The sequence below is a fragment of the Chelonia mydas genome, chromosome 11 (assembly GCF_015237465.2).
Source record: "Chelonia mydas isolate rCheMyd1 chromosome 11, rCheMyd1.pri.v2, whole genome shotgun sequence".
Lineage (NCBI taxonomy): Eukaryota > Metazoa > Chordata > Testudines > Cheloniidae > Chelonia > Chelonia mydas.
Genome location: NC_051251.2, coordinates 8,572,482 through 8,595,740, shown reverse-complemented (window position 1 = coordinate 8,595,740; position 23,259 = coordinate 8,572,482). Strand labels below are relative to the sequence as shown.

At 42.3% G+C, this 23,259-nt stretch overlaps 1 protein-coding gene across 6 annotated transcripts in view; it reads right to left on the bottom strand.

Annotated features, from left to right (window-relative positions):
* Positions 1–23,259, bottom strand: part of RALB (RAS like proto-oncogene B) — a 79,916-nt gene that overhangs the window by 12,709 nt on the left and 43,948 nt on the right. For all 6 annotated transcript variants that reach the window (XM_027823725.3, XM_043524932.1, XM_037913147.2 and 3 more), the window contains 2 exons: positions 10,454–10,618; positions 8,966–9,174 (listed from right to left, as the gene is read on the bottom strand). In XM_027823725.3, coding sequence (XP_027679526.1) covers positions 8,966–9,174; positions 10,454–10,567 — 323 coding nt within the window. In that variant the 5' untranslated portion in view covers positions 10,568–10,618. The remainder of the gene's footprint in view (positions 1–8,965; positions 9,175–10,453; positions 10,619–23,259) is intronic.

Sequence of the window (23,259 nt, the reverse complement as noted above, 5' to 3'; positions counted from 1 at the left end):
TTTGCAGGGATATGCACCTCCCCAAGGCAGTAAAGGCAGCACTGGTGTCACTGCTGACTGAGAAGGAGTGAGGACAGGAGATGTAGTGTTTAAATCCTGGAATTCTAGGCAGTCATTGTGGACAGAGATGGTCCCTGGGGTGGAGAAATTAAGCTAACTCTGCAGATGCTATAAAAACACTATGAAACACTAAAACCATATACAATTATATTTACAGAGATGAAAACAATACAGGGATAACTCCAGACACAGAGGATTCCAACTCAGCACATGCGATGGCAAGAAGGAACTGGTGAGGCAGTCAGTCCGCACCTCCTTATATACGCTCGGTAGTGAGCGCAAGGCGATCCAGAGCACAGGAGTGGACCAATGGACACTATTTGCAAGAATTTCCAGGCTCAGTTTCATGGTGCACGTGAACCCTCACATGTGGAATATGCATAGGAAGCAGCACTTGGAAAAGGTTACATTTTGCGGTGTGTGGCTGAACACCATATCTGTCTCTTCATCTGACTCCAATAAAGGAGAGCTTCTATAGTGGAGTACAAATGGCCTTTGAAACAAAAGTCTTGTACCATATATTTATGGTTGATAAGTCTTTATGGTGATAAACTCATTTGGTTGATAAATCTAAGGGCTCTTCCACACAACAACTCAATGCGCAGCAGACTAGAGCGCTGCAAATTTACACCCAACCTTCCCTGCACTGTCTCTGTACAGTCAGGTGCTAAACAGAAAAGCTGTGATAGTATTAATAAGATCTGTCAGACATCTAATGTATATTTTTATTTATCCATACTCCACAAATGGAAAATAAATTTCTATAGCACCTTCCTCTGGAGGATCTCAGAGGGCTTTATAAATAGGTACATATCCCTCTAAATTGGAGAGTAGTATCTCCATTTTACAGAAGGGAAAACAGAGGGAGGGAAAAGTTCAAGGATTTGTGGAAGGTCACATTGACACAAAGCAAAACCCTGCTCCCTGGCTCCAGGACCTGTGACCTAACCACACAGATGTCCCTTCCTCCACGAGGAAGTATGTTTGCTTCTACTAAAAGACTGACTAGAGCACTTTAAGGCTCAATGAAATAAGTTTGGAAGGTTACAGTTCGATAACTGAAGGCATCTTTTATTACCCCTTCAAGTTGATTTACTTTAAGAAAAACAACCTTTTTAATCAATAAAAATAAGAGTTTAAGACAATAGCCAGCAGCATAATTTTCAAAGGTATTGTCTAAACATCGAGGAAGCTAGTGAAAGTTATGAGTTCCTGCCAAAACTAGGAAATCTTGTGTTAGCAGCATATGCTGGAGTCAACTTGTAGTTTCTTTATTCCTATAAGAAATGAAGTGTATCGTTCTTTTTAGCTCATTTTTCATATCTTTTCATTATGTGATGAAACAATATATAATAAACACCCACAACTGTGTTTTTTCATGCAACCAAATTAATACAATATCTCATCTATCAAGATTAGGCAGAGAAGCTAGTACAAGTAGCTGCTTGCAGTTTATTTTCCATTAATAGCTGATTGTATTTAACAGATGCTCCAATTAGGGTCACTTCAAGTGCACGTTATACAAAACTGAAAAATTATGCACTTGAACACAACCAGCTATTAGAATCACAAGATACTAACAGTTAGCTTTTCAGAGTCGCATAGGCAGGTAAAATGACAAAACAGCAAATATACATATTAACTATCAAAATCTGGATATCAGCAGGATTTCTAGCCTGACTTGAAATAAAGCTATGATAAAGAATCTGATCACAGAAAATCTAATAATCATTTACATGAATTTTGTCATGTCAGTGCTTTTCTATACAATTTTCAAAAACTCAAAAGATTAAAGAAGTGGTTGTCAGCATAAGATTTAAATTAGTGTTTTGTCCAGTGAGATGGGTAGGTAATCCTTCTTTTCAATGGTGAAAGGGGAAAATTTTCACCATATTTTCAAATTGAGGGAGTGTAGGGCAAGGTTGCGGAAGATTGGCGAGGAGCTAAGTGGTGGACTGAGTATGTGACTGGATGTAAGCGGAGGATGCAGGCAGTTTCAATGAACTTTGTCCAACAGACCCTGCCAAAAGACATTGTAGCATAGCTCAGCATATTTTGCCTGTAAACGAGTCAGTTTATATAATAAGCATAAATCGTACATATAAGAATGTAGCCAGCTGTTGACCCCATGTAACCCCGCGATAAGCGCGGAGAATATAGCGCCGCAGAGGACTCCCCCCTAGCGGAGTCCTGCCTGGTCAGCTGTCCTGAACGACCAGAGTCCCCTGCAGCCCCTCCGCGCGTCCTAAAGGCTCCCCGCACAGATTAGAGCGTAAGTTCTTCCTTACTTCAATAAAGCACAGTTTACTATTCTTAGGCCTGAGTGTCCTCCTTTTGCCGGTATCTTCCCCCACCCAGCCCTTGCGGGCACAGGGAGGTATCAAAATCTTTGAATTACCAGCCCAAACACACACTACCATTAGCTAAATTCATAATCTGCCTTATTCAACTCCTATTGAAATCAATGGGTTTCCTGATCACATTTGATAGAACATGTTGTCTCTGGGTCTTGTCTCTCATCTCCAACCCTGTTGTTTACCCTTAATCCTGTCCCCAAGACTCCACAATTAAAGCAGCCCTTTCTCTGACTGAGACGAAGCCTGGATGCATCTCCTCCAAAAGTGCAGAGTCTTTAGTCGGATGGAGAGGTCTCTCTCTGTTGCACCTAAGGAGCTTGTCAAAATTTTACCTATCCCCTAAGACAAGAAATGCACTGCCTGAACAATGTTCCCAAAGTGCTGGGTCATGGAGCAAGTACAAGGAACAATTGGAAAGAGGTGCAACAGAAAAAAAGAACCAATTGTCTTTCCTGCCTCAGAGCTCATTAAAGAAAGGACCATAAGCAAATCTGAATGACAGCAATTCCACTTGGAGACTTCCCTGTAGCGGAATTCCAACAACGCTGAATGCTGTCTGGATAGATGAATCCTTTAAGTTCCCTCAAGGTATCCATCTCATTGCTGGGCATCTTCCTTCTAACTTGAAAAGCAGGAGGGTACAGGGGTTGTAGGTTCTCTTGAATATGGATTAATTCCAAGTTTAAAGCATCCATTTCTCTTTCCCCAGGAAACACAGGGGAAAGGACAGATTAAACAAAAAAAAATTAAAAATGAAAAAAAAAAAAAAAAAAAAAAAACAAAGAGCCCCATTTTTATTATAGGTTGATGAGGTAGTCAAATTTCCTTGTTTGTCATCAGAATGCACAAGAGTTTTACTACTAACTGGATGCAGAGCTAGTGTTTTGATTTATTTCTTTATACTGGACTGTTGATGCAACAACTGCAAAAAAAAATCACAGTAGGATGGCACGCTTTGTGAGGGGCTACATTTGATGTTTTATTCAGGGCTTGTCTACATGTACAGTGGCACAGCTGCACTGCTTTAGTGAAGACACCAATATGCCAATGGGAGAGCTTCTCCTGTTGGGGTAGTTAATCCACCTCTGCAAGAGGCAGTAGCTATGTCAACAGGACAAGCTCTCCTGTTGATATAGTGCTGTCTACACCAGGGGTTAGATCAGAGTAACTATGTTGCTCAGGGGTGTGGATCTTTTTTTAATCCTCTGAGCAAGGTGTAGATGTTACACCAGTGTAAGTTTCTAGCGTAGACCTGACCTCAGAGAGCAGATTCAGTATTTCTGTAGTTCTCAAATATTTTTATTCATTGTTAAGAATCAAAGGGTCCTGTATCTTATTCCAAGTTATTGGTACTTTATTGCATATATGTACACAATTCCCATTACAGATTGTTAATATTGTTATCCACAAGGCTTTTTTATTATACACAATATAAGTATTGGTTTTCAGCTGTCTTATTTGCTGCAGAAATACCACTTTGAGCTGTAGGCAGTTATTTTTAAGCAACTATTTGAGAGAACCAAAAAATAAGATTCTGTTCTCTTTCCTGGCTCAGCAATCAAAGCTATTGTCATTTCAAAATATCTGGTGTTAAGACTATAAATTGAAGATGCTCAATAAAAGTGAGAGAAACTCTGGGGGTGATGTTCCAATGGAAGACAAAGGTCAGATCAATATCAAAATATACCACAGGCATTTTAAAGGCAAGGCAAAAATACTAACAGCTGAAGCATTTAAAGGATCATTTTTACCAAACAAGAAAAAATGAACTGACCAATTCTCTAGCAAAAATTTACCAAGGAGCACTGTCAAGGTTTCAGACCAAGAAGCATAAATTATTAGCTCCAAACTAGAAAACAGACTTTTTGTTTTCCTTCTCAGTTAGGAATATTTAAGTGACACTCCAACTTCTGAAAGCCTCAGAAGAAATAACGGGTCCACACACCTTAAAGCAATGCTGGCATCAGTGTTTCTTATGCATAGACTAAAAGGTTTTGCCATACAGTATGTTGCTACACAAGACAAAATTATCTATGTTAAATAGGAACATTTTGGGATTTGCAGCCACTCTCAGATGATCTACACCAGTCCAGATGCTTGTGTTTCAGATAGAGATCGCCCATCTTAGTCGTTCATCTGCTCGTTGAGAAGACGACTTGGTGGGCCACTTTTGTTCATGAACATTAGCCAACAACTTAGACCCAAATATTCCCATTCCTTCTTTCCACCTGAACCCAACCCCCAATGAATCCACTGGGTCAAACATGCTTTCCATTTCTCAAGTGCTTCTTCGGCCTCAAATCAATTCTTTATCCCATTTTGGAATCTGCTTGGCTTTTTCTTGGTCCTTAGCATATGAGGAACAGTCTCTAAAAGCCAAGTTTTGCCACTCTTTTTAGGTGAGCTCCTAGTGCCATGTAGGCATCCAAGCAACTAGGTCTATGCTCCTTTGCAGTTTCTGGGCACTGGACGGAAAGCGGGCAGGGCAACTTTCCATTCTACAATGGAAAACAGGTATCATCCTTGGAGTGACGTCTGGAAAGGTTCTTAAGAACAAACTTCATCCTTATGGAAAATCATATAAAGCTCTCTCTCTAAGAGCACCTTTCACTCTTCAAGCCTTCTGGCCAATCATTTTGTGATGAAAAACAAATTCTGTAATAATAATAATGCAACATAATCCTTCTCCTAGGCTCAGCTGGAAGGGGTGAAAGAGCACTGAACACCAAGATCGAAGTCCCAAGCAGGAACAAGGGCAGAAGATGGTGTTGCCCTCATGGGCTCAGATCTCCATGGCTTTCAGAAACCTCAGTATCCCATGAGGTATTGAATTTACCTTTTCTCTGAATTCTGTGACTTTGGTTTAGTTGGTACAGTTAGCCCAGCCTGAAAATATTCCAGGATACTAGGACCAAAAGTCTACCTTTGCCTTATCACACCCAAGAGAGAAGGCTCTCCAAGTCTTCAAGTACTCTCGTGAAACTAATTATTGCCAAGATTATAATATAGCTGGTATCTTTCTCTGCCAGACCTCTTCTTCAGGCTCATGCACACAACTGTCAGGCTGTAAGGGTAAATCCTACTGTGTTGTCAATACTGTTGATAACAGCTGAACTGGACTGTCCCTGGACATGTTCAATAATCATGGCCTCCTCTTTGATGTGATCTTCTGGGCCCGCACAGCACATCCCAGGGTGGGAACACAAGAAAGTTCACAGATCTATGGTATGGTCTGGGTGCCCTCTTAACTCAGCACTCCAAGGGTGGAGTGATTACTTTGGCTGGATGCTTGGACCATGAGTGATTCAGGGATGATGGACACTAGTTGAAACAAAATGACCTATTAACAGGACTTTAGATCAAGACAGTGAGAATTTTCAGAGCAAAATGAAGTGTCAGAATGAAGATTAACTGTAACTACTGTGGCATATAAACTGTCAAAGATGAGTATCTGTAGATTGTTAATAGGATAGGCAGATGTAGTAGAAAGAGGGCCTACACACACCCAGCTGAATTGCATGAATGCTCTCTAAGCCACTCATGAATAATATACAGGGAGATTCTAGCCAATTCTCCCCAACCTGTTTGTCAGAAGCTGGGAGTGGGCAACAGGTGATGGATCACTTGATGATTACCTGTTCTGTTCATTCCCTCTGGGGCACGTGGCATTGGCCACTGTCGGAAGACAGGATACCGGGCTAGATGGATCTTTGGTTTGACCCAGTATGGCCATTCTATGTTCTTGCACTCTAGTAACGTACCATCTTGCACTGCTCAAGATGTTCTCTTGAGCAATACAAGCTCATTAATTAGTTCGCCACTTCGTCAAAGAATAGTGAACATGCACCAAGCCTTTGTAATCTGAGCAGTTTAGACAAGAAGTTTAGACAAACTCAGCGGTAAGGATAAAATATTAAAATAAGTTTATTAACTACAGATTGATTTTAAGTGATAATAAGTGTTAGGCACAGAGGTCAAAATTGGTTACATAATAAAAATAAAATTGCATTCTAAATCCTAAATTTATCAGACTGAGTAAGGGTATGTCTATACTTGCAGAGTTTTTGCACTGTAAGTTTCACCGGTGATAGGGAACCGGTGAAAGAAAAGCGGTGGTTTGGGTACTCAATTCCTCAGGCGCCAGAGAGAGTGTTTACACTAGCAGCACTTCATCACGGATGAGAGCAGTGCTGCAGGGCAGCTATCCCACAGTGCAGCTCTCTCGATAGGTCCTGTGGGAAGGGTGAGCAGAAGGCATTCTGGGTCCCTGCTCAGTGCCCCGTGATGCACTACTTCATGTCCCAGCAGCCCCATTACTTCCCTGTTTCTTTTGTGGCATTTTTTTTTTTTTTAAATCCCCTGCTATCTGGCTACTTTCCCCACCACATCTACAAGCAAAGGGAAAGGGAGTTTCAAACTTCCAGGGGTTTACGTGGGGAAGGGCGGACAGCCATTTACCTGGCGTCAGAGCTGTGGAGATGCTAGCCAGAGTGGTTACTTTTGGGACTGTGGGATATCCTCTGGAGGCCAAAAGGTGTTTACACAGGTAGAAGGTGTCTTCACTTTCACAACAGCGCAAAAAGAACAGCGGAACGAACTGTATGCCTCTCGTGAAGGTGGTTTTCTTTTGCAGTAAAACTTCTGAGTTTCACCGCAAAAAGTCATTTACAAGTGTAGAGGCTTCCACAGTTTTAGCACAAAAAAGGGACATTTTGCACTCTAAAATGGCAGGTGTAGACATAGCCTAAGATTTGAATCAAACAGTTTTTCTCAACCCACAAGATGTTCCAGGCAGTTTACAGTTCTTAATACACAGGCTGAATCCTCTTCTCAGCTTGGGACCAATCTCCCCAGTTCACAGTCTGTCTCTTCCAAATGATCTTCCAGGTGTTGACATGGGGAGGAGAGAGGCCACGTGGTGAGGTCACTGTCCCTCTTTTATACTTTCTTCCAGCTGCTAGAAAGATCCTTGCTGTGTCACAGGGGTAAGGCTGCCTCCATTGTGTAAGTGCCCTCTGAGGAGTCTCTGAGAGGGCCACTGGGAGAGTTGGATTCTCCTTAATGGGCCATCAATGCCTGTCTAGCCAATCTTGATGTAAATCTGTTTTGTCAGCGTTAGTTGCTCTGTTGTTGCCACTGAATGGCTGGCTGTGGGTGTTTCCCACTTACCACATATTTCAATAACAAATATATAGTAATACTTCATAACTTCACATACAATGATAGTGCATATAATTCAACAGGATATTAATGTTCAATAGATCAAGACTTTTTAAATGATACCTCACAAGGCATGCATTGTTCAAAACATATCATAATCATATCACAGTGGTGAATATATTTTGAGGTACAGAGTGTCAATGTGTATGTATATTTTGCAGGTCCATGGATCAGAGGAACTTGCTTGAATTCACTACTTGTTAATGGACTTGCAAGCAAGCCAGGGCAAGAAAACAAGCAGACAGACTAAGAGGGATAAATAAGATGTCAATGACTTGAACACTGAAGGATAAGAGTAGCTGATTGTTCGGAGAGGGAGAGCCAAGTACCAAAAACCAGAGACAGTGGATAGGGAGGAGTTAGGAGGGCTACCATGGATGCATGGGGGTGAGAGAGTTAAGAGTCTGAAGGAGTGTTGTTCAAAGGAGGAATGGAAAAAATGCTTGAAAGTGGCATGAAGAGTTCTTCCTGGGAATGATACTATGGCTGACCTCTTGCCTTGGATGGACTCCTCAAGGAAAGCCCCTTCTTCAGAGTCTACAGCACTACAGTTTGTGGAAAAAGTGCCAGGCCCCAATGCCTCTGAGCGGGCCTATCCCAGCATGGGACCCAGCTCAACCTCTTGACAAGGCCACTGGCATTTCATGCAAGCTGTTACAATCATAGAATATCAGGGTTGGAAGGGACCTCAGGAGGTCATCTAGTCCAAACCCCTGCTCAAAGCAGGACCAATCCCCAACTAAATCATCCCAGAGAGGGCGCTGGGACATGTGCAAGGACTACTAGGCCTGTTTTGCTTTCCTTTCAGCAGCGTGCCTTTGGGATACAACTGAAATCAGAGATGGCTATACCTCCTTTGTAGTGTGTGTATGTGGGAAATGGGGAAGAGAGTGGCAAATAGAGACTGAACCATCTGCTAGCTGTGAAAAACTTGCGCAAGTATCTGAACTAGTACAGAAGACAAAAGAAAAACATTTTCAAGCTACTTGGCAGGGAAAAATGGAGAATTATACAAACCAAAATTAAAGAATTGTGAAGAGTTGCTTACTGTCCTAATATATAAACTGAAGTTAAATAGGGAAAATGGGTTAGCTCAGATACAAGATTTCTGATGTCTTACACTCAATGTTCTGTTTGCTTATGCAACTCAGGAGCAGTAAGTTTACCTTTTTATCCTTTACCCATTACTGAACTACAAAACACACAAACACAATTCCATATTCATGTTATCAAACCTACTCAGATCTATGTAAATACACGCAAAATATCAAAAAGCAGCTTGCGGAATTGAATCTTTTTTCCCCCCTCCATCCAACTACACTGCTTACCTTAACTCTGCTGTTGCTGTAAAGGATTCGTATTCGGTTATTGAGAAGACAAGGAGAAATCCCTCCCCACTGCGGAAGTAGTTGTCTCGAATAGCTGCATAATCCTCCTGTCCCGCTGTATCCAGAATGTCTATCTGGAATTCATCCCCATCCAGAACTACTTTCTTTCTATAACTGTCAGCCTTCGTAGGTTCATAGTCTTCTACAAACTGAGGAACATAAGAAGGGGGAAATCATAATAATCTACAGTACCTCTGACTTTTTCAGATGTGGCACTCCTCCCTTTGGATATTTGCTTCAGCACATTCCTCTCCACTTTTAATGGCCATTGTACGATGTATATATACTCCTGAAAGACCTTTTTATTTTAATCATTGTCAACTATTTCATGCCAGTTTTATGGCTTTAGTATTTTTTAACTATGAGAGAGAGAGGTTCTGACCTTCTCTCTCAGATGTAGACCTTGGTACTGTTATTGTCTTTGTCACCTCAGTTAGAATGCTGAACTGCCCTCTGCATGGAGATACACCTTAAATCAATTCAGAAGCTGAAGCAGGTGCAGAACACAGTAGCTCAACTATTAAGTGATGCATATTGTTTTGAGTACATACACTAGTGCTCTATAATCTACACTAAACGGCTAATGAATTCTAGGTGAGGTTTATGGTACTGGTTCCGACCTACACAAACATAAGTGACACAGATACTCAGTGCCAGGCAACCATACTGTTCCAGGCACATCTTTGTACCAACTGTGGTCTGAGGTGCTCCAGCAGGGGTCCCTACACATTAAGAAAGAGAAAGAGTTGCCACCAGAACGTTTACTATGAGAGCAGCTTGATTCTGGAACTTACTCCGCCAACTTGGTAAAAAATAGTCCACATTTGTTGATCTTTAGGACAGACTCCAAAGACCATCCATTGATATACCTCTTGGGGTTTCTTAGTTGGGTGTATTTTAGTGTGTTTTTTTCCTTTGTAATGACTGTTATTATCACAAACAGTTGTCAGAGTGACTAGAGTAGAGGCATAGGCTATTTAAAACAGAACTAGAGATTGCATTTTTCACCTATTCATTGAAGTTGTGATCCTGCCGTTTAACAGATGCACATGCCTCCCTGAGTACACCTTGCAAAATTAGCTACAGAACTTAAACTGATTTACAAGACATGCATCTGCAAACTGAAAGCAGGCTTGAGCCCAGTATATTAGTACTAAAGAACTAGCATAAAGGAAGCCTGCAATCTTCTTTGCATTGTTTCTTCATCAACATCTGCCTCAAAAATAGATAATAAGAGTGTTTACTTCTACTTGAATCGTAACTTGTCTCAAAAAACCTCACAGTTTAACTGCACCAACAACACTTGAGACAGTGTGGTGGACTGAAACATCTCTAGAATAATTTTACTGATTGCACTAGGAAAATCCAGCAGAATGACTGTCAATTATTCATGGAGCGTAATAAGCAATTTGTGCTAACTCTTCTTACCTCATCATACATGAACTGAAGTGTAAGTGCTGATTTGCCCACGCCTCCACTGCCAACCATGATTACTTTGTGCAGGGCCATAGAACTCTGGTTCTTGTTCTTGCTGGCAGCCATCGTCTTGGTTATCTACAGTTGTCAAGTGCCAACAAACAGCTAATTTAAGAGCTGCAGGAAAAAAAGAGAAGTAGTCACACAGATGAAGTATACAATCTTTTGTAAGTCTGTACATGGAATATAACAGTATCCTTGGTGCTAAACACCTCTAGCAATCAACAAAAAAAATCACATTGGAAGAGTCTGCACATGGTATGGCTGAACCAGTTTGCATGTTTTCTTGCCATTTATTGTAAGCATACTTTTTAACTGTTAGCGTTGTCAGAAATAGGAACCAGTATTATAGGCCTGTTGATAACAAATAAACTCGAAGTCTGAAAAGAACAACTTTCAAGAAGTGGTGATTAAGTCTCAATTCACAAGAGTTTAATCAAAAAACTTATCTTCTGGACAGGGACTACATATGAGAAATTTTCTGTGGAGAGGAGACTTCTGCCTCTTCCCCTTCCACCTAAAAGGTAGAAGAATGGTCAAGATCATGCTTAAAATAAACTATAAAGATACCATTATGACATTATTAACACCTTCCTAAAATATTTCTTTTCAATGTTTTGCTCCTTAAAACCTAAAATCTGACAGTAGTGTTATGCCTTAGATCTCCTTAAAAATAATGGGATTACTTTTGCTGTTATTGCCTACAGACAAATTGAAAACAGACAAAGATCAATAGCAAGTCTTGGCAGACAACACAGAAAAATACATTTAACTGAACATCTCTATTAGTTATGACATAACACTGTTTGTTTTATGTAGTTCTGCCTTTTCTTTTTGACAATCTCTTTGCTTCTTTGATGTTGCAAGTCTAGTTCTTCATTCCCAGGTCTCTCTTGTAAGCCCAAGGAGGAAGTGTCAATCACAATTTCCCTTCCTCCTCTAAAGTGGTTGGCTAAAATAAACCCATAACAAACCTTCATACTTGAACATGGAAAAAGTTACCCCCAGACACAAAACTACAAGCAAAGTCCATATTGTGTGTAGTGCAAACTGGACGTTTAAGACTTTCACTTGTGACAGATGTTCTTTCAATTAATCCTATTCTATCACAGACTATCTGGAAGGAAGGGAAGAAACTAAGCCCCACTATCTCCTGACTCAGATGTTGCCAGAAGGAGGGGGGGAGGTGAAGGAGAAGAGATAAGGTTTAGTGGCTACATTTTCTTAAACAGGATGTAACCAACATCATCAGCTTCATGAAAATGCAGGGACCTGATGGTAGGCTCAATGATAGCGTGCAGATACAGCTCAGAGAAAATCCTAGATATTTCTGGCACTGGCTGTCAGCCTGTGGAGGTAAGCATCTCATAAGTCTGTGGACAGAATCACAGTTCTGATAGACTCCACTTTTGAACCATTTGGGAGACAGGGACATGCTGATTTAGAGTCCAGGATGAATAAGCTGCTCCCAAACAAGGAACCACAGGTTAATGGAATAAATATTTACACGGTCCAATAGACATATACAGTGCAATATAGATATACAAGGACAACAGGGTCTTTAAGATTAAGGGCTTGATCCTTGAAGTCAACGAAATCACACACTGAGTAGTGGCTGCAGGACCAGGCCCTAAGTCAAAAGACATAAGCAATGCCACACCATGGAAGAAGGGAAGGAGAAAAGAATATTAACAGAGAAGGGAGATTTCAACGGAAAGTAGCTCCACCAAAATGAGGCTGGTGTAGCCAACTTCATTCCGAGAAGTTTGGAAACACTGCTTTTGTAAGAAGTGGGACAAATCTCCAAACAGATAAAAGTCACTAACCAAACAATTTCAGAATGGCATATCCAAGACTGTAGAATAATGAGTTCTAATAAGACCAGCATGCAGCAAAACAGCATGTAAAGGGACAGACTATTAAACTTTATGTTCATGCAATAAGAAATCTAGATTAATTGTTAAATTTCAAGGCATTTTCATTGTTATAAAACACTCAGGGATGTCCTGCTATGTGATCAAATTGCTGGACAGACTGAAAAACTCTAAACTTAGAAGAAGGGGTACGTTATTCCATGCCATAAAGCCAACTGTCTGTATGTTGTTTAAGAAACTGACGATAAGTCTTGCTTTTAATTAAACAATTAGTTTGTATATCAGTTCCCTTATAAAACTGTACAACATGTAGTGTCTTGAAGACACTCTAGATTCACTTTAGAATGGGACAGCTTGTAGTGACTCCATACTGTGTATTCCACTAACATCCTATTCATTGTACTGTTATGGTATTGTTTGGTACAACAGAAATGAAGTCACTAGAAGAGAAGTCTGTTCCAGGGGAAACATCTTAGTTTCCATTCACCAGCAGAAGACACCCTGCAACATCACCATTTTCCTTTCATAGTCTTTACAGCAACATGTTCAAAACAGAACAGCATATCTTTACAAACAGCCAGACCCCGGAACTTGTGGAAGGCCCAGGACGCAGCAAAGACAGGACTCGGGGGAGAGAAGATGTAGGCAAGTGAATCAAGGCACTCACTATCCCATCATGCTCTTCTGGTCTCCCTCCTACCCTGTATACAGGGCATTTTGAGACACAGTCCGTGAATTCACAGCTATTTGGAACCAACAGCCATTGACTAACAGAAGAAGCTGATGGAGGACACAGTAGCTAACAGTGGCTCAGCTCTGCATGAAAACGTTGACATTTCCTTGGGGTACTCAGGACTTTTTACTCCCTTGCCTCCAAAGAAAGGAAAATCTGCTTGTGTTTCACTTGGTGTCAGCTCCCAACAGCAGCAGTCTGTTTGCTACCCACACAATCTCCTCTGTGCTCTGCCAGCCCTTATTTTGCCTTGCAGGACAACAATAGGTGCACCCCAATCCCTGAGCTGCCTTGAAGCATTCCCCTGCAGTGTCAAGACCTTAACCATTGATCACTCACAGAAATTACAAGGTAAGCTGTCCCAAAAGGAACAGTGCATACACCAGCTTGTTTGAGTCAACTGAAGATTAGCTCCAATATAACATCACAGCCCTGAGATATATTTATAGTGAAAACAATCATAAGATCATCATCAAAAACTAAGATTTAAGAGACTGTGAATAAGGATAATGATAGGAACAAATTCTTACATATAAACCAAAAAAGTATAAAGTACTTCCCAGAATCTAAAACTTTAACATGCTAAAACCTTTGTCTAAAATAGTTTCTTGCCTAAAGCAGTCACCCAGAGTCTCCAAACAACAAGGCTAGGATCCCTCTTACTGCATTCGTGAAATGCTTTTTGCTTCCTTGGTGAAGCATAGAGAGGTGTTCTTTTGCCACATTGTATCCCCAGAGTTAGTTGTTTTGTCCCTAAGGTCAAGGAGACCCCCTGCCCCAGTTTATTCCTCGATGTGCTGACCAGTGTTCCCTCTAATTTTCCCACACACACAGGAGTAATTAATTTAGTTATGTGCACCAATGTAGAGGTGATGTGACACATCACCTTCATATTAGTGCACATAACAAAATTCATGTGGTGGGAATGGGGCCGAGGGATTCAGCCTCCGGGGTGGGGCTGGGAATGAGGGGCTCAGGGCTGGGGTGCTGGCTCTGGGGTGGGGCCAGGGATGAGGGGTTTGGGGAGCAGGCTGCCCCAGGGCTGAGATGGGGAGAGAGGACTTCCCCCCAGCTCTCTCTCTCTGCAGCAGCACCTGGGCTTGGGGGGGTGTGCGGGGAGAGGGGAAGGGGAGAAGAGGTGCCTCTCCCACAGCAGCAGCTCTGGGGTTGGGGCCCTGGGAGAGGCGCATCTTCCCCTGGCTGTGGCAGGTCCAGGTCAGGGCTGGATTCAGGCTGAGGGAGGGGCGCCCTGGCCGTGGCAGATCCAGGCCATGGCTGGGTTTGGGATGCCCCTTCCCCGGTAGGTCCCAGCCAGGCAGGTTCCCCGAGTGTCTGCGCAGTTCTAAATAGGCTGCTGCACGGCCGCGCAGCTTACAGGGAACATAGCTGCTGACTTCATATCTTCATGCTGACGTCATATGCAAATAGGCTTACAATGCTTATTTTACATGTGAACCAAGGCAGTAGCTTGTTTAGATGTTTTTACATATACCTACATTAGATCTGAGGAAGAAAGAAGCTAGCTGTACAGTGTGTGCTAGAAAACAGGAAAGAATGGGCAGTAAACAATGGCCTTTATTTGAAAGTACTCAAACAGAAGTAGTCTTAAAGAATTCCCTTTTGCCTAATTACAGGAGTTTAATTAGGGTTTCGATAAATACTGGATACTAGAAAGGAAGGTGGCTTTTATTAAAGGAAAAAAAGCCTCATTTTTAATCAGAGTTTTAACATACAATCACTAACACGAGAGACTGACAAATTCCAGCGCACCTGTGCTATTTCTGCAGTAAGGTACCACACATTATGTCCTTATAGAAATATACATTTTTTTAAGTTGCTCAGCATTAGAGAAGAGTCCTTCTCCGCACAAAACTAAAAATACAACCCTGCTTAAATATTAAATGAAAATTTAATGCTCAATCATGTAAGAGCAGGGTTCATTAAAATGTTTGCTCAATTAACTTAGCAATTTATGCTAAGAAAAGTGTCAAATAAGGTTTTGGATTTCATACATCCTCTCAACATATCTGATGCACACTCCAAAATCCAGTACATGCAGCTTCAAGTCAGGGCAGCGTGAGCCAGGAAGATACATCATATTAAAGCTTCATAAATAGAGATCTATAACTAAATCCCTACTATCCCTGCCTGCCCATCTCAAGCAAGACACTCAGGCTTTTAAGAATTGGATTCCTACTCTGTGCATGGAATTTCTACAGCTGTGCATGTAAACTGGGTGATTACAAGTGGCCAGTAAGATGAGTAACTGGTTATTTACAATCAAAATCAATGTATTTATTGCCACAGACATTTGGACAGTGCACACATCTGCCACACAATTATATGCATGTTATTTAAGAAAGCCAATTATTAGGAACCAGTGTATGTATGGCTCTTTACAGCTAAATATGAATACTGGGTCCTTCCCCACAGGGCTTAGACCGCCAGAAAGACATACAAAAGTGGGAACATTGCTCTTTCTGCAGAAAACTACTCCCAAAGAAGACAGCAAACATTGTTTGCTTTGCAGTTTCCTCTTTTTAATGCGATCCATCATTTTGTTACACCCTCAATAAACTGTCCATCCCAAACGGCAGATTAATGTTGAAAGGCTTAGCAGAATTCACAATGCCACAGACACAGTGACAGCACATGTGCAGAGTCAGTTAAAAAAAGACTGCACAGCACACTGCAAGTTGTACGACAGGGAGCCATCCTTTAGTGGACAGGAGTCTGAACGGTTTTCTCCTCAACCCTCTTTAATTTGTCTGGGGCAAGTTATTTTGTTTCAAAATCTCTACCCACTTTATCATTTGGTTGAAGTGTTGGGGAATGTCAGCAGCCTCCCTCACGAGAAACATTTGTACTTACAGACAAGATCTTCAGATTGCCATCTTTAAAACTTGCTTGATTCTTTAGGTTAAGGCCATAAGAATTAGCAAAAGCAGATTTTGAACTCCTTTCTAAAAGAAAATTAAACCTCCAATTCTCTGTTTTAATAAGAAACGTTTGCTATGGAATTAGGTTCACTAATCTTGTTTTTGTAACACCTAGAGTAGACAGCTTAAAGAGACCTTTGCCTGAAGCAGTCTAACACATTGCCCACCCTGCATGGTTATCACAAAGTCTAGCATTAACCTCTTGTGCTATGAGTGCAATTTCTCCCCAATACTGTTAAATTTCTAATCTAACATCATACAAACAGATTTTGCTTTGTTAAAGAGTAAAAACAAACATACTAAAAGCATTTTTAAAATATTTTAAAAAGGGAAGAAAGAGAACCCGGGGAACTATAGACCGGTCAGCCTCACTTCGGTCCCCAGCAAAATCATGGAGCATGTCCGCAAGGAATCCATTTTGAAGCACTTAGAGGAGAGGAAGATGATCAGAAACAGTCAGCATGGATTCACCAAGGGCAAGTCATGCCTGACCAACCTGAGTGCCTTCTGTGATGAGATAACTGGCTCGGTGGACATGGGGAAAGCGGTGGATGTGATATATCTTAACTTTAGCAAAGCTTTTGATATGGTCTCCCACAGTATTCTTGCCAGCAAGTTAAAAAAGTATGGATTGGATGAATGGACTATAAGGTGGATAGAAAGCTGGCTAGATTGTCGGGCTCAACGGGTAGTGATCAACAGCTCGATGTCTAGTTGGCAGCTGGTATCAAGCGGAGTGCCCCAGGGGTCAGTCCTGGGGCTGGTTTTGTTCAACATCTTTATTACTGATCTGGATGATGGGATTAATTGTACCCTCAGCAAGTTCACAGATGACACTAAGATGGGGGGAGAGGTAGATACGCCAGAGGGTAGGGATAGGGTCCAGAGTAACCTACACAAATTGGAGGACTGGGACAAAATAAATCTGATGAGGTTCAACAAGGACAAGTACAGAGTCCTGCACTTAAGAAGGAAGAATCCCATGCACCACTACAGGCTGGGGACCGACTGGCTAAACAGCAGTTCTGCAGAAGAGGACCTGGGGATTACAGTGGACGAGAATGAGTATGGATATGAGCCAGCAGTGTGCCCCTGTTGCCAAGAAGGCCAGCGACATATTGGGCTGTATTAGTAGGAGCATTGCCAGCAGATCGAGGGATGTCATCGTTCCCATCTATTTGGCACTGGTAAGGCCACACCTGGAGTACTGCATCCAGTTTTGGTCCCCCCACTACAGAGGGATGTGGACAAATTGGAGAGCGTCCAGTGGAGGGCAATGAAAATGATCAGGGGGCTGGAGCACATAACTTATGAGGAGAGGCTGAGGGAACTGGGCTTATTTAGTCTACAGAAGAGAAGAGAGTGAGGGGAGATTTGATAGCAGCCTGCAACTACCTGAAGGGGGTGGGAGGGTTCCAAAGGGGATGGAGCTAGGCTCTTCTCAGTGGTGGCAGATGACAGAAAAAGAAGCAGTGGTCTCAAGTTGCAGTGCAAGAGGTCTAGGTTGGATATCAGGAAACACTATTTCACTAGGAGGGTGGTGAAGCACTGGAATGGGTTACCTGGAGAGGTGGTGGAATCTTCATGCTTAGAGGTTTTTAAGGCCCGACTTGACAAAGCCCTGGCTGGGATGATTTTGTGGGTGTTGGTTGATTTGAGCAGGGGATTGGACTGGATGACCTCCTGAGGTCTCTTCCAACCCTAATCTTCTTTGATTTATTACAGTAACAGGGTTTCTGAGGTGCTTACACTCCAAAATGACAACACCTTAGAAAAAAGATAAATGAAGTCATAGGAACTAAATCAGATACAAGGTACAGATGCAAGAGCCATTTCATGAAACAATATACGAATCAGTGAAAAGCAGCGTACTCTAAAACAGACACGTTATTCTGAAAAGCATTTAAGTCAACCTCCCCTAGAAGAGAGGGAAATCAACACAGCATCCTTCAGGAAGCACTTGCGTTGGTCCTGAATCTTGCAGTTAAAGTCATCTGCCAAGAAACTTGCCTGGCCAACAGCGTGAAGAATGGCATTAAGGGCACTGTTCTGAAGGAGTATTCCCACAAACCATCTCCTAGTGAGAACAAATCCCGTCACCCCTTGCTGGGTTGGATAGTACCTACCAGCCATGTTTTCCCATAAGCAAATGATGGTTCCTTTAATGACAGGTGAGTAGAGGACTAGTCTTATGGGTATATCTGTCCTTTGATTTGGGGACAGCTAACTAAGTATATTGTGAAGTATGGACCACTAAATAAGTGAGTCTCTGATAGACCCAAAGGTACTTAAGAGAAACTTAAGTTAACTGCAAGTGCAAGTTCATTTCAGGTTGATCTCAGTTTACCCTTAACCCAATGCTCTGAAACAGAGCAAATGACATGTAGAGCTTAAATTGCACACAAAGAGGAAAACCTCTTTGAATAACCAATTGTTAGGTAGGGAAAGACTAGCCATCTGTGAGCAGAAGTAACTAGGCAGGTAGAAATTTTTTCTATGATGATCTGAAGCTTTTCATTTGAAAAAACTCTGATTAGATTACAGTAGGTGGCACAAACAAGACTTTGCCCAGAAAAGGGACCCCGAGGGGCCTCTCCCACTTGCTTCCCTGCTCTGAAAATAAAAAAAGCTATTCAAACAAAAGACCATCAAAGGGACTGCTGGTCCATAGGGGACATTATATTCTCACATGAAACTTAGGGCTTGTCTATATTTCTGGCTAAATTGGCACTGCTGCGATGAACACAGCGGTGTCGATTTAGCGAATCTGGTGAAGACAAACTAAGTCGATGGCAGAATGCTCTCCTGTCGATGTCTGTAGTCCACCTCCCTGAGAGGTGGAAGGTAAGTCGGCAAGAGAGCATCTCCCATTATCATAGCACAGTATAGACACCGCTGTAAGTCGACCTAAGTTATGTTGACCTCAGTTACGTAACTTTCGTAAATGAACTGGCATAATTTAGGTTGTCTTACAGCTTTAGTGCAGAGCAGCCCGTAGTGCTTGCTGCACAAGATCTACTGAATTCCATTACTGGTCTTCCAAAAACGCTTGCCAAATAACTTTTTTTAAATGTAAGTTAAACCAACTGGGCAATCAATGGGAGGTTAATATTCCAAGACTGCTCACAGGAGTTTCCTAACTAAACCCAACCCTAAGGAGTAAAAAACAAACAAACAAAAAACAAACTACAAATCAGAGAATTACCATGACATTTGCAAACCATCCCTCTGCACATAAAGTACACCCCTTTCTGCTACCCTTTGTCTTGTCTATTTGGATTGCAAACTCTTCAGGGTAAGGCCAGTCTATTACTCATCTTTGTACAGTGCCTAGCACAACAGGGCTCCATTCTAAGTTGCCTCCTAAGAACTACTGTAATACAAACAACAGCAAAAAGAAAAAAAGAGGGCAGTTATGGGAGTAAGGCCTTTTACAACAGTTGTTGGAACACCAGATCTGCAGACTAGAGAACAAGTCTCCCTGCCCTTTCTCCAAAATGATTGAACAGCTTTAGGGTGGTTCTTGGAATGTGAGGCACAGCATTCAGTTCAGCTCCTACTGCATAGATCTGCAGAGGCCATTTTGTGAGCGCCTACATTTTGAGCCAGATTTTAACTTGCAGCATCCCTTTTAGTTTATCTTTACTAAAAGACTCATGTTCCATGAGTTCCATAATGTTCCATAAACATTAAAAACCTTCCAGAAATACAAAAGTTTCTCTTTTCACCAGAAGCGTTCACAATACAACTGCAAAATATTTTCTTCCCAAATACTTAGAAGAAAATAAGATGAGTACAAAAAAGGATACTGCAAGCATCAGCAAATGTTACCGTAACTTCCCTATGTTTTACTGGGTAAGGAATTTACACCACAGACCATTTTAAACAAGTTTATAGCCTGGCTAAAATAAATCTTAGCTTTTATGCATTTTAACTTTTCTTTTTGTACTCCTTTTCTTTTTGCGAATATAGACTAACACGGCTGTTACTCTGAAACTTTTCTTTTGTAACTCATAAGTCCATACATTCATATAAATACACCTAAATAGTTTGAACAGACAAGAAAAAAAAAACCTTAGAATTTTGCAAGTAGAACAAAAACTTGGGTACAGCTCTAAAATTCTACTTTTAGTCTCTGAATGCAGTGGAAGAAACTATCAAGATTAATCTTGTTTCTTGTTTTCTTGCTGTGCAACTGATATCCTTGAATGTTTCCTTTTGTTGCTACCCTGCCTCTGAAAGCAGCTATTCTATGGGTTGTTTTTTTTAAATGCGAATCCGAAATTGACTGGCCAATGATTGAACAGAAGTGCTTTGTTAAATCCTTCCAATACCTGCATCTCCTATTTGAAGATACAATGTTTAACCCATTAGCTCCAAGAATCAAGATTTCATGACATCAAAAGCAATTGCAGCAAGAAACCCCCACTGTCCACTACTACAATGTTTCAGTGATCACACCTCTGCAGCAACTATAATACTTAGGCCCTGCCTACACTGGCAAGTTTCTGTGCAGTACAGCAGCTTTCTGCGCTGTAACTCCCGAGGCGTACCCACTGCCAAGCCACGTAGCGCACAGAAACTGTGCATTTGTAGCGCTTTTAAAAAAAAAAAAAAACCACACCCACCCCAACGAGAGGTGTAGAGCTTTCTGCCCCGGGGCTACTGCACTGCGGTGCTAGTGTAGACACTGTGGTCGATTACAGCGCTGCAGCTGGCCTCCGGGAGGTGTCCCACAGTGCCTGTTCTCACCTCTCTGGTCATCGGTTTGAACTCTACTGCCCTGCCCTCAGGTGACCAACCCTCATCCCCACCCTGTAAATTCCTTTGGAATTTTGAAAGTCCCCTAACTGTTTACTTGGTGATGCCTGCAGTGGTGTCAGCGCATCTTTCTGGGTAGCCATGCCTACTCTACGCATGAAGCGATCCCCCGCTTGGAACAATCCTGAGTTGCTAGACCTCATCAGCATTTGGGTAGAAGAGGCTGTCCAGTCCCAGCTGCGCTCCAGCTGTAGGAGCAGGATACAATTAATGACCCTGCTGACTTCCGTCAACCTGAGTCCAACGGTAGACTTTCCCACTCCGAACTGGTTAGCGACCGATCGGTAGCAGTCTGGAGTAGGCAGCTTCCACAGTGCAATCGCCACGCACTTCTCCAAGGGCAGGACAGCTCTCATTCTTGTGTCCTTGTGCCTGCCGCAGGGCTGGGGTGAGCTTATCACACAGTCCTATGAATGTGGCTTTCCTCATCTGAAAGTTCTGCAGCCACTGCTCGTCATGCCAGACGTGCATCACGATGTGATCCCACCACTCAGTGCTTGTTTCCCAAGCCCAAAAGCGGAGTTCCACTGTGGTCAGCACCTCCGTGAATGCCCCAAGAAATCTCGTGGCGTAGCTATTACGCATGGTGAGATCCATGTCGCACTCCTCTTGCCTTTGTAGTTTAAGGAATAACTCCACTGCTACTTGTGACATGTTGGTCAGAGCGAGCAGCATACTGGTCAACAGTTCAGGATCCATTCGTGCAGCCCAAAGAGGCTGGGAGCGCAGTACACAAACCGTTGAAAGATGACACCAAATGCGGACGGAAGCACAGGGATTGCTGGGATGCAAAGCAATGCATCACGGGGCATTGGGACAGAACCCAGGATACCCCGCGACCCCCTCTGCCTTCCCACAACTCTTAGTGGCAGAAGAGAAAGAGGTGCTCTGGGGGATAGCTGCCCAGAGTGCACTGCTCCGAATACCGTTGCAAGTGCCACAAGTGTGAACATGCTATTGCGCAGGCAGCTGACAGTGTGAACCCACAACTGCAGTTTCCCTTCAACGCTCTCTGAGAGGTGCTGTAACTCCTGGTGCTGTAACTCTGCCAGTGTAGACATGCCCTTAGTTACATTAGAGTAATCAGACTCTGTAGTACCTTCAGTTGGTGGGTCATTCACAGGTTAAGTGTGCCAAAAGTTGTAACTTAATACACACTCTTAATGAGAGACACACAAGTCTTGACTTTGCATGAAGCACAAGGCCAAAGCTGAAATGCCTCTACCATACAAGAATTATCTACATGCCCTGCAATCACAAGGTACAGTGCATTCTAAAGCAGTTTTAGAACATGCCTGAAGAAGTTAACTTTACATGTTAGACAGATATCTTTTATACCATGAGACATTGTTTATAGCAGAAGGATAGAACATCTAAACTATAGCTTTCTGACAGTATGTGACTTATGCATTAATCAACGTAGTTCATTTAAGCAGGTGCCAGTCCAGGAGGAAGAATTATTTTTAAAATGTCACCATTAAGGGAAAGTATCAGCACAGCCCAAGTTAAAGTATTCACTCTCTCTTTTTTCTTTTTGTAAAAAAGAGAAAAACAAAAGCTAGAGTACATTAATACTTTTAAAATATTTTATATAAGTTTATGATCTTTCACTATAGTGGTCTCACTATGATCACATGGGATTATCTCTGTTCTATCTTTGAAAACTCATGGCGATCGGGGGAAGTCCCGGATGTCTGGAAAAAGGCTAATGTAGTGCCCATCTTTAAAAAAGGGACGGAGGAGGATCCTGGGAACTACAGGCCAGTCAGCCTCACCTCAGTCCCTGGAAAAATCATGGAGCAGGTCCTCAAGGAATCTATTCTGAAGCACTTAGAGGAGAGGAAAGTGATCAGGAACAGTCAGCATGGATTCACCAAGGGCAAGTCATGCCTGACTAACCTAATTGCCTTCTATGACGAGATAACTGCTTCTGTGGATGAAGGGAAAGCAGTGGACGTGTTGTTCCTTGACTTTAGCATAGCTTTTGACACTGTATTCTTGCCAGCAAGTTAAAGAAATATGGGGTGGATAAATGGACTATAAGGTGGATAGAAAGCTGGCTAGATTGTCAGGCTCAATGGGTAGTGATCAATGGCTCCATGTCTAGTTGGCAGCCGGTATCAAGGGGAGTGCCCCAAGGGTCGGTCCTGGGGCTGGTTTTGTTCAATATCTTCATTAATGATCTGGAGGATGGTGTGGATTGCACCCTCAGCAAGTTTGCAGATGACACTAAACTGGGAGGAGAGGTAGATACGCTGGAGGGTAGGGATAGGACACAGAGGGACCTAGACAAATTGGAGGATTGGGCCAAAAGAAATCTGATGAGGTTCAACAAGGACAAGTGCAGAGTTCTGCACTTAGGACGGAAGAATCCCATGCACCGCTACAGAC